Source organism: Bacillus rossius, chromosome 12, assembly GCF_032445375.1.
Source record: "Bacillus rossius redtenbacheri isolate Brsri chromosome 12, Brsri_v3, whole genome shotgun sequence".
Classification (NCBI taxonomy): Eukaryota; Metazoa; Arthropoda; class Insecta; order Phasmatodea; family Bacillidae; genus Bacillus; species Bacillus rossius.
The window spans coordinates 37,469,931-37,481,726 of record NC_086339.1 but is presented as its reverse complement, the minus strand read 5'-3'; the positions used below and the strand labels follow the sequence as shown (position 1 = coordinate 37,481,726).

General features: G+C 41.8%; 1 protein-coding gene across 1 annotated transcript; it reads right to left on the bottom strand.

Moving 5' to 3' along the window:
* Window positions 1–678: 678 nt before the first annotated feature.
* On the bottom strand, window positions 679–8,615 carry LOC134537959 (microtubule-actin cross-linking factor 1, isoforms 6/7-like). Its single transcript, XM_063378977.1, has 3 exons — window positions 8,556–8,615; window positions 1,310–2,368; window positions 679–915 (listed from the first exon to the last, which is right to left on the bottom strand). The coding sequence occupies exons 1-3, from the start codon at window positions 8,613–8,615 to the stop codon at window positions 679–681; spliced, it is 1,356 nt and encodes a 451-aa protein (XP_063235047.1).
* Window positions 8,616–11,796: the final 3,181 nt, after the last annotated feature.

Below are 11,796 nucleotides of genomic sequence, written 5' to 3'. Positions count from 1 at the left end.
GCAGGAGTGCGACCAGAGGAAGGCGCGAAGTGTCCGCAGAGTTACCTGGGGAGGAGGTGGCCGGTGTATGCGGCCCGAACATGAGCCCAGTGCAGGAGCGCGACCAGAGGAAGGCGCGGAGTGTCCGCAGAGTTACCTGGGGAGGAGGTGGCCGGTGTCTGCGGCCCGAACATGAGCCCAGTGCAGGAGTGCGACCAGAGGAAGGCGCGGAGTGTCCGCAGAGTTACCTGGGGAGGAGGTGGCCGGTGTCTGCGGCCCGAACATGAGCCCAGTGCAGGAGTGCGACCAGAGGAAGGCGCGGGGTGTCCGCCGAGTTACCTGGCGAGGAGGTGGCCGGTGTCTGCGGCCCGAACATGAGCCCAGTGCAGGAGTGCGACCAGAGGAAGGCGCGGAGTGTCCGCAGAGTTACCTGGGGAGGAGGTGGCCGGTGTCTGCGGCCCGAACATGAGCCCAGTGCAGGAGTGCGACCAGAGGAAGGCGCGGAGTGTCCGCAGAGTTACCTGGGGAGGAGGTGGCCGGTGTCTGCGGCCCGAACATGAGCCCAGTGCAGGAGTGCGACCAGAGGAAGGCGCGGAGTGTCCGCAGAGTTACCTGAGGAGGAGGTGGCCGGTGTCTGCGGCCCGAACATGAGCCCAGTGCAGGAGTGCGACCAGAGGAAGGCGCGGAGTGTCCGCAGAGTTACCTGGGGAGGAGGCCGGTGTCTGCGAAGCGGCGAGGCCGGGCCCACTGCGCGGACAGGCGGGCCTGAGGTACGGCCCTGTAGCCCGGACACGAACCAGCGACCTTGCGGCGCGGGGGAGGGGCGCCCGCGTGCCGGACTCTCCCGTCCCGCGCCGGACCGGACCTTCGCAGCTCCCGGCGTGAGCTGCTCGAGGTTATCCAGTCGGTCTCTCCCGAGACTTCTTCATTTCCACACTAGCCATCACGACAGCTCTCACGCCACACCACACGTCAAAAAAAAAATACTTTTACAGAAATACTAACTTTCTACAACACATGGCTATGGTTGCTTAGCATTTCTTATGAAAATTGCCACATAGTTTTTTATTTTAATTGACGTTTCATTCAAGCATAATTTTTTTTAAATCCTGGAAAAGATACTCCATTATTTAATATGAGGTACTGGGACAGTACAAAGCATAAAACTGCCGGGATAAGGATCCGGAACCAGTGTTAATGGGAAGAATATTTTGTAGTGGTACATTTGTTTTCATGTTAATGAACAAATTAAAAAATACATGTGATTTTACATTAATATTTCTGTTTCATTAAAAAAAATACAGCGTAGCTATCAACTCGGCCAAAATACATTCATATCGACCGGGAAAATTAGCCCGTGAAGTCGGCCCGTGAGGTGGGCCCGTGAGGTGGGTCCGTGAGGTGGTCCCGTGAGGTGGGCCCGTGAGGTGGGCCCGTGAGGTCGGTTCGTGAGGTGGGCCCGTGAGGTCGGCCCGTGAGGTGGGCCCGTGAGGTGGGCTCGTGAGGTGGGCCCGTGAGGTGGGCCCGTGAGGTGGGCCCGTGAGATGGGCCCGTGAGGTGGGCCCGTGAGGTGGGCTCGTGAGGTGGGCCTGTGAGGTGGGCCCGTGAGGTGGGCCCGTGAGATGGGCCCGTGAGGTGAGCCCGTGAGGTGGGCCCGTGAGGTGGGCCCGTGAGGTGGGCCCGTGAGGTGGACCCGTGAGGTCGGCCCGTGAGGTGGGCCCGTGAGGTGGGCCCGTGAGGTGGGTCCGTGAGGTGGGCCCGTGAGGTGGTCCCGTGAGGTCGTCCCGTGAGGTGGGCCCGTGAGGTCGGCCCGTGAGGTGGGCCCGTGAGGTCGGCCCGTGAGGTGGGCCCGTGAGGTGGGCCCGTGAGGTGGGCGCGTGAGGTGGGCCCGTGAGGTGGGCCCGTGAGGTCGGCCCGTGAGGTGGGCGCGTGAGGTGGGCCCGTTAGGTGGTCCCGTGAGGTCGGCCCGTGAGGTGGGCCCGTGAGGTCGGCCCGTGAGGTGGGCGCGTGAGGTCGGCCCGTGAGGTGGTCCCGTGAGGTCGGTCCGTGAGGTGGGCCCGTGAGGTCGGCCCGTGAGGTGGGCCCGTGAGGTCGGCCCGTGAGGTGGGCGCGTGAGGTGGGCGCGTGAGGTGGGCCCGTGAGGTGGGCCCGTGAGGTCGGCCCGTGAGGTGGGCGCGTGAGGTGGGCCCGTGAGGTGGGCCTGTGAGGTGGGCCCGTGAGGTGGCCCCTTGAGGTCGGCCCGTGAGGTGGGCCCGTGAGGTCGGCCCATGAGGTGGGCCCGTGAGGCGGGCCCCTGAGGTGGGCCCGTGAGGTGGGCCCGTGAGGTCGGCGCCCCCGGGGCAGGTGCGCGCACCTCGGTGTCCGGTGACCAGCAGCGCGCGCCCTGCGGCTGCGACAATATTGGACCTCCCACCCTCCTTCCTCTTACCTCAAACACCACGCAGTCGAAATAAGAAAAAGAAATTATTTCAACTGAAGCATTTCTTGCTGAAGCACAAATGTGAATAAAAATACACACAAAAAAAAAGATCACGTGTAATTACTAGAGACCTGTAAAATTCGCTGGTTCATTACGTGCTGTGCTAAAATTCAAATAATTGTACCATAGTGCTGCTTCTGTCATTGCTCCACAGTTAATCTGGAGGACTGAGGGCCAATTAGAGACCCTCACTCATAGAAGTGTCGAATCACAGGCCACCCAGTCGAGACGACTCACAAGTCAGCAGCCAATGAACAGATGGCATTTGCCCGAGTGTGTAGAGGATATGGCGTCTAACCTATAGGTCATTGAACCCGCGAATTTTTCCGGTCTCTAGTAATTACGTACACGTTATAGAAGTGAAACCTCTTTGACAATTCAAACCTCGACTCTAAATTATATCGTAAGGAATAAAACGGCAGTGATATCAAAACATTATTACTCATTTCAAAATATGTGCTCAGTTTGCCAATAATTGTTGGTCAATCAATAATGATTAATTGACTGTAAATATTACTCACTGCTGAAATAGTCACGCCATCAAAAGTTTATAGTAACTACAAATTATACACATTTTTAAAAGTAACTCAAATTCGATCAATATTATTCCCAACCACATTTATAATATTACGCAGCAAAATAATTTTTGCAGTTTTATAAAAAGATAACACAGCGGGGGAAATTTGGCTTTAATTTCTTTTTTAATTATTTAAGAAACCTAAAATTCTGTAATTATTATTAATTTGTTTCAAATATAAATAAGTAAACAAACAGGTATTTTGTTCAATTACAAGTATACTAACAGTACTAGGGCACAAGAAAATAATTGATTAAGTGGCCTGCCTTATCAGTGGTGCATCTGTGATAGTGAGATGAGATAATAAGTGCGAAGCTCTTCGTTAGTGCTTTTAGTGCGGTTATCGCCTTAAAGTGCCAGTAGGCTGTTTGGGCTCGCGCCCAGTTTTCTTGTGGTACACAGAAAACGGAAACCATAATATTATATGGCTGAAGAGAAATTAAAACCTTGAGTGCTATCAAGTATCTCTACCAGTTATTGCATGTCTAAAAATTACTCTGAAAACAAAGGTGCTAGCCACATTCGCAGTCTCTCTCTAAATATAGAGTTTTTAAAAATCTTAAACATACCTACTCATTCATCCTTATTATATTTCTAATTACTTTTCGTAAACATATGCCACTCGAATATGTTGAACAGTTTTCAAATCGCGTGGTTTTTTTCTCTGAAGCTCAGCACACCAATTTAAGTAATCTCATTGTCTACTCGTTAAAGTATGAGCATTTATAATTTTTTAACAAGAGTTTGTCGTAATTGAAAAGTAGAATAAACACATAAAATGTTAATGTTCACCTTAAATTTTCTAAGAACGCTAGTTACAAACTACCCAGTGAGCTTCGTATGTATATATTTGGCCTTGTTAATTTGCAGGTATTAAGTCCAATCTCTTCGCACATGAATCCACAAGAATATATGTATTTGGTGTACGAGGAAAGCATTTGAAAACTTGTTTAGACTACTACAGAAAAAAAATCTGATTGCCACACTTTTATACCTAAAAAACAGAACTCAATTGGAAATAAGTCGCAGTTTCTACGACAACCACATAGAAATATTTTTTTATACTTTTACAAAAGATTCCTTTAGAAAAAACCATTTGCCAAGAAGTTGTTTGTAATACTACAAGAAATGCATTGTAACTTTATACAACACATTGCTATGCTTATTTTTTCATAAAAGAAACTTTTTTTCGAGATAAAACATATTTTTTTTTCAACTATTGATCAAGTATTCCAACATTGGATATTTAATTTGTTGTATTACGATTATTATGTGCGCAGTTAATACTGGGAAGCTATTCACGGAACTTGTAACAATCGAAGGTACTGGGACAACTCAAAGCCCGGGTAAGTATCCGAACACAGTATCACTGCGAAAACTATTTTGCTGTGCTACAGTTGTTTTCATGTAAATTATTCAAAGAAATTATGGAATTTAGTAAAAAGGTTACTGGCACAAAAAAATTGAAAGTATTGATAATAAAACTGTATCAAATGGTAACATGTCACGTCAAATCCCGAAGAAGCTGCAAACAATAGATACCTAAATAATTATATTACAAATTTTGGAACTGTTTATGGTTTATAAATTCTTAAAAAAAAGGCCTACATATACCATAAATTATTCAATTAATACAAAAATCTGTCAACGTCTATTTTTAGCTTCAAGGCCAGAATTTGGTATACAATCTATTATTTCTGAAATGAAAAACTCCAGTAGATAACAGCTCCCTGATGATGGCGACTGCAATGTCGACCGAAACGTCGATGGATTATTCGCCAAGGACACGGCTACAACCCAGAAGCCAAGCTACTTCAGACAATGCCCGCGAAAGCCTGCAAAACATTATTTCCAGTGCGTTGTAATATTTTGTTCCATTTATATAAGTAGAACAAACGGGGGTTATCGAAAGTCCGTTTACGGACGATAATTTTAGGTGATAACGTCATAAGAAAACATTGATGAAAAATTGCATACTTTTTAATTTTCAAATATTAGTTTCATTTTTTGCAAATTTAATTTAAATAAGTTTAAAAAATATAATCACGAACAGTCAGTTAAAAAGCCCGCCTTAACCTGTTTGATATTATAGAAGATGTTCTCGCACGGTGGTTGGCCGGTTCTTGCACGCTCGGCCCAGGCGGAACGTGTCAATTTTCGTGCGTGCAGACGGCGTTCATCGATTTATAAGTAGGGACCAGAAAAAATTCGCGGATTCAATGCCCTGTAGGATGAACTCCATAGTTATACGTACACTCGGTCAAATGTCACCCACTCATTGGCTGCTGTCTTGTGAGACGTCCCAACGTAGCAGCCTGTGATTCGATAAAGCTTTGGTTTTGGTGTTTATAATTGGCCCAGAGTCATCCATGTGAGTTGCGAGCCAATAGCAGAGGCAGCACTGAGATAAATTGGAAGTTGTAATATTTTATCTTAAAACATAGTCAACACTTTTTCACAACTTATGGCTTGAATTTCATAAAATATTAATATTATAGTTTGTAGTTTTCGTAGGTTTATTAATTATTGGTAGACAAAATAATTTACTATGCTTTATTATTTAATTCGTAAATATGATTATTAATCAAATTATACTTCAAAAATTTTCATTAATTACGAATTGTATTTTGCAATATATAATAATTTGTTTAGTATTTGCATCACTTATACGCTTTATTAATTTTGGGGATATAATTATTAACTTTTAAAACCTTTTTACCCTTTTTTCACACATTAGGGGTAAAAATTTGCAAAATATCAACATTTTGGTGTGTAATTTTTTGAATTTTTATTATTGTTACTCATTATATTTTCTAAAGATTGGTTAATTTCAGAGATATAATTATTTTATTTTTATTCGCGAATTTTTTTCCGGTCTCTATTTATAAGACGTGATCGCGTCAGAAAAATGACAGTGCAGCTGTCTGGAATGACGAAGAGCTGTTGGTTGGTCCCAGGGGAAGTGGTCGAGGTGAAGTCCTCCGTTGACAGCCGGCGCAGGAGTCCTCTGGTGGCGCAGGACGAGGGAAGGACCGACGGCAGGTGGTGTGTCGTCGGCTCCCCCAGGGGCTGGTCGTGATTGGAGGACCCTCGGGCGCGCCCGCCGAGACCGGAAGCAGATGTCTCGCACGCGCGGTACGGGCCCCGCGCTTCCGGAAGAAGCTCAACCAATGTTGATTTCATTAATGTTCTTAAGTATTGTTATTTTTGATAAACATTCAGGGCCGGCCCGATAGTAAATAAGTTCAAAGAATATAATATAATAAGAGTAATTTTGAGGAATTTAAGTAAGATCACTTATCAATGAAAAACAGATGTTACTAAGGAAAATTTAATCCATATAAAAAAAAGAAATAACAATGTTTAATAAAATAAGGAAGTCTATAGACGTAACAGTTGTTTTTATTTATTTTATATATAATAACGATCCTTTTTCTCCCAAGTGTTCGTAGGGAGTCGATAAATTTTCTTTGATTTACTCCTAGTGTCGCCTCTGATGTTGAACTTTGATAGCTATTAATTGAGGGCCCCAGTATTCAGAGTTTCCAAATCTTTTTATCTAATTACTTAATTATATTTAAGACACTTGTGGTATTACAAACATCAATTAAAATTTTGTTTGAATATATTTTTAAATTGCATGATCCTCACGTGGTATACTTTTCTGAGGATAAAAAAATTGTCAACGTGTACCTCAGAAATGGTATCAAATTATATCCCCCCCACCCCCTCCTTTTACCAGTTGATTTTAAAATGATTTACATCTGTAACCAGAGACCGGAAAAATTCTGGGATTTCGCGATATGCTAAAATGTGGTGTTACTGCTACTGGTTCTCTGTTAAGGGGGTGCCTCCTATGCTAGGTTTTATATTTAGAGTAGGCCTAGTTACAGATAAACTTGTAGACCTTTTCACTTTTTGGATAATTAGCTGCCACAGTTACATTTTTAACATTCTTGGGTTGTAAAAATAAGGAGAATTTAATACAGGACTGGATTTTTTTTAGGTTTAACTACAATGCCACTGGCTACTTCAAGAAATGGTTTGAATTTCTTACAGAAAATATTAGTTAATTTTACCTGGCATTTCAAAATTCTCAAATTTGTTACGATTTTGACAGCCAAGAAACATGAAAAGAGTTTTTGTGATAGAAATTGAATCTATATCATGAAGTAGCCAGTGGTATTGCAGTTAAAACTAAAAAGTGTCAGTTCTGCAATAAATTAAATTCTCCTTATTTGTACAACTCAAAAACGTTAAAAATTTAACTTTGGCAGATAATTATGCAAAAAGTATGCGCTGTATATATTTTTCATTTCGTTAAAGTTAAGCAATTGAAAAAGTCTAAAAGTTGATCAGTGTTTAATATAAATATAAAATCATGACCTGAAATGGGAGGCATCCCCTTAATCAGATATACTGTGGGCCAATTGGGGAACCTCAGACAAAGAAGTATCGAAAATACGGGTCAACCAATTGAGACCAATGCACTTACACGCAGTAAAAAATTTTTGAGCACACAAGTTATGACGCATTGAACACTTAAATGTGCTGAAAATTGAGAAAGGCTACACGTAGAGCTTCGAGATTTCTTAACCTTCACAATCAGCCAGCTGCATTTGCCATGGCTGCTGACTTGTGCGACGTCTCAACCGGGTGTGCCTCTGATTAGACACTTCTTTGGTTGAGTGATTCCATATTGGCCCAGAGTCCTCCAGATTAGCTGTGAGCCAATTGCAGAAGCAGCACAAAAGTGTAATCATTAGAATTTTAGCGTATCTCGAAGTGAATTCGTGAATTTATCCGGTCTCTATCCATGACACACGTCCTTTAACAAATTTGTTAGCAAATGATAAGTTCAGGCATTTCTCGCTAAAAAAAATTCTGATATCCTATTTTAGTTCAATATGGTATTCCCGTGCCAGCTGTTTCTTTCTCGTAACTGCAGACCGTTTGCAGAAGAGGCCATTGCCTTACTTGGGCCATTCAGGACGCGTTTGCTTCCGCGCTGGTGTGCTGACAGTAGCACATTTACTTCAAAGAAACGACTAATCACTAGATACCTGTAAAATTTTCGGATTCATTTCGCGATAGAATAAAGTCCAAATCTTTTTGACATTATTTTGCTTCAGTGATTGGGCCACAGTTTATCTGAAGGACTCTGGGCCAATGAAAAATCTTTAACAGATGAATTAGCGAATCACGATCATTCCAGTCAACAAGTGTTACGAGTCGGTAACCAATCAACAGATGTAATTTGCACGAGTGCGTAGAGTATCATGGAGTCTATACTTTAGGGATTTGAAATCGCGAATTTTACAGGTCTCTACCAATCACGGATCGGAACGCTCAGCTTATCTCGAAATCTTTTCGCGAGAAATACGTGCCCATACTAATGAGCCATTTAATTTTGGGACCACGAATATTCGCGAAAAATACGCGCCTCTACAAATGAGCCATTCAATTTTGGGACCACAATTTTTTTTTTTTCCGTATGTGCAGCTTGCGTGCGCAGTCTACCTCGTCACTACATCGTGGTCTGACTTCTCCGACGAGGGCCAGGTGCGCCAACCGCTGCATGCCTAAATACCCTTCCCCTCTTCGAGAGGCAGGCGGCGTAACGGTCGCCCTCCGAGACGGACGTCTCCGAGAGTGCTTGAGCGCCGACAATGAGGGAGCACCAAGGGTTTAAGACGTAGCTGTGTGCTGTGCGGTGCTGATAATAAGCACTCGTTCCCTCCTGTCCCGGCAGACTGGCGACGGCTGTTCGCTCATTGGCTGGCGCGCATTTGCCGTCTCGTTTCTGGCCACCAGGCTGGTCCTCATGAACAATAATATAATACACTCTTGTGAAACTGGTTCGTACTGGGCTATTAGGTGGTTTTGCGAAACATAACTTTGACAATGCTGACTTGATGTAAGCTTTTGGACATATGCCATTGCTAAAGCACATGTATGTCTGTAGAAGAAAACTGCAAAAACACAAATTAAGCAAAAAATTGCTGTTGTCAACAGGATATAAACATCCACATAATATGTGCTGTCATCATTTGTGGGGGTTTTCCGTTATGCTAGTCCATTTTATTTGTTTTTCTTTGTTTGTGACCATATTCCTGTTATGGAATATTATGTGGTGTTTATATCCTGTTGACAACAGCAATTTTTTGCTTAATTTGTGTTTTTGTCTTTTGTGTTATTTTTGTAGTTTTCTTCTACAGACATACATGTGCTTTAGCATTGGCGTATGTCCAAAAGCTTACATCAAGACATGCACTCCCATTGCACAAATATTTCAATGAAAATGTTGATAAAAGGATAACTTCAGAAAATATCAAGTACTACTGCTTTTATTATGTAGCACACACTTTTGTTTAGCAAGTACTATTACAACAATAACAAAAAATGTCTTTGAAAATTAATACAGGAATATTGTACCCAAGATCCTGATATAAATATTTAACATGTTCATCTTTCCACCTTTTTATCATAACGTAAATGGCAATAAAAATATTTGAAAGGCAATTTCTATTTTATTCATTGAACCAGTACCTTAATTTAAAAAAAATGAATCTAAGGTGAGTGAAAAACCAACATTATACTTTAAAATAACATGTGTAAAAAGAGCTTGTTTCTGGACATCGTTATAAATAAACAATATTTAACAGGTTTTTAAACATAGTTTTTATGTATTTATAACGCAATACTTCAAACATAATCGTAAACATTAAATTCTGTGTATCATTGACACATTGATTATAAACTAGTGAACTGAAAAATCTGATTATTGTTTGGCGACAGTCAAGATTGGATTTTTTTTAACATTTATATTACCCTTGATTGAATACTGAGTTATTTTTCACGGACTGGATGATTCTTAGAAAAAACTAAAAACACTTAAACAACACCAACAAGATACACGTTCGACTCGGGAGAAGGGGAAATGTGGCATCAGCCAATGATCACACTACGACGACTTTGTCGTGCACATGAGAGTGCAATGTCTCGCGCTTAGACTGCAGCACAGAGTGAATGGCAAACACTGTTGCCAGACGGTAATGCCATGTATTCATACATTAAGTCATTCTTTCATTCCTTCCTGCTGAACTAAAATACCATCCACCTTTTAAAAAGCAATTATTGCACCTATTAGTTTTCACGAAAAATAGCTGTTTTCGGGTTTCAAGCATCGATTGATCTACATAGATAGAATGCAAGTATGTAGGAAAATTCGTCTCCAAGTACATTTTTAAAATAAAACTAGCCGTGTGTGATAGGATTTCACAAACTTTCATCTCCTACTTAACATTCTTAGAGGGAATTTTTTTAAAAATATTTTCTCAGTGCTCATCTACTTTTTATAAGAAAATCATATACAAAATTTCATGCTCCTAGACACGCCGGTTTTGCGTTGTCTATCAGTAATTTTGTCATATTAAAATACGCAAGCACAATACTAAAAAAAATATTCCATGGATGTAAGTACACTATGGAAACATGCATATCAAAATTAAAAAAATATATCATTTGCACCTAAAATATTTGTATATAATAAAAGAGGAAAGTCTCACACTAACAATAGAGTACGGCTATACAAATGGAAAACTTATTAACTGGTGGTAACACTGTCTCTGTTGTAGGCTATTCGCGAAATTATTTATTTACAAAATGTTTAGAATTTGTTTAATGTTAGCCTATAGAGTGAAGATTAAAATTGAGTTTATAATGCAAAATTTAATAGGTATAGCTATATATAGCACACAGTAACATTCTTCCGAGTGAATCACTGTAGCAAAATATCGTCATTTTATTTCTGAAATGAATCAAGACGTTGTTTGAGTTAAACCCCCACCCACAAACCCTACTTTCTAAGTTTCGTTATAACTTTGTTTCCGGATTTGACCGCGGCTTGGCTGTGGCTGACGCACCGGTCCTAACTCATCACAACTACCGAACTGTGGTTCCGGAGGAGAAGTTGATTTACGCAGCCAATCAACGAGCTTTATTTCTCGTCGTGGGTGGTTCTGTTTGGTCTGGTAATCGATGCTTCGCAACCCTGGGCCCTGGGTTGGTTTATCCGCCCACGTCATCTGGGCCCGCTCTTTCATTACTTCCGCAACACCGCTGACAGGGAGGACGTCGTCAGACGCACGGCGGGGAATTCTGATCTCAAAATATTTGACTTTTCGTGGTTCCATAACATAAGACCACTGGGTAGTTCTATTTTATACATATACGATTAGTAAACTTTTTTTATATTTTAAATAAGACAGTTATGGAATTTTTACGTTGTTGTCAAGTACAAAAAAAGCACCATATAGAAGCATACGTAAATCCAACAAATATTCTTACGATGTATGATTATGACAAATTGGTCATAAATTATGAGTTCATAGTGGAAAATTTCAGAATAAAATTTGGTGACAGGAAAAACTCCAATAAATTAGCACGTAAGCATCAGTTTCGCGATTAGTCCAAATATACTTTGATGTGCAAAGAAGTAGTATATTCGAAGTCAATATCAATCTACGAGACGGCACAGAAAGCAACATCCAACTATACCAAACGGAATCTTTTATAAATCGTAATAAAAAATGAGCTACTAAGCTACAGGTAATTGACCGGCAAAATTGCCTAGTATCTAATTAATTTGTTGATTGATCCTGGGTTGCCGTACCTGGTGCCGGGCGACTACACTCGTCAATCCGCCCAGCTGCCAGTCAGCTGCCAGTATTCCCTTAGCCTGACTAGTGCCTCGACTCCA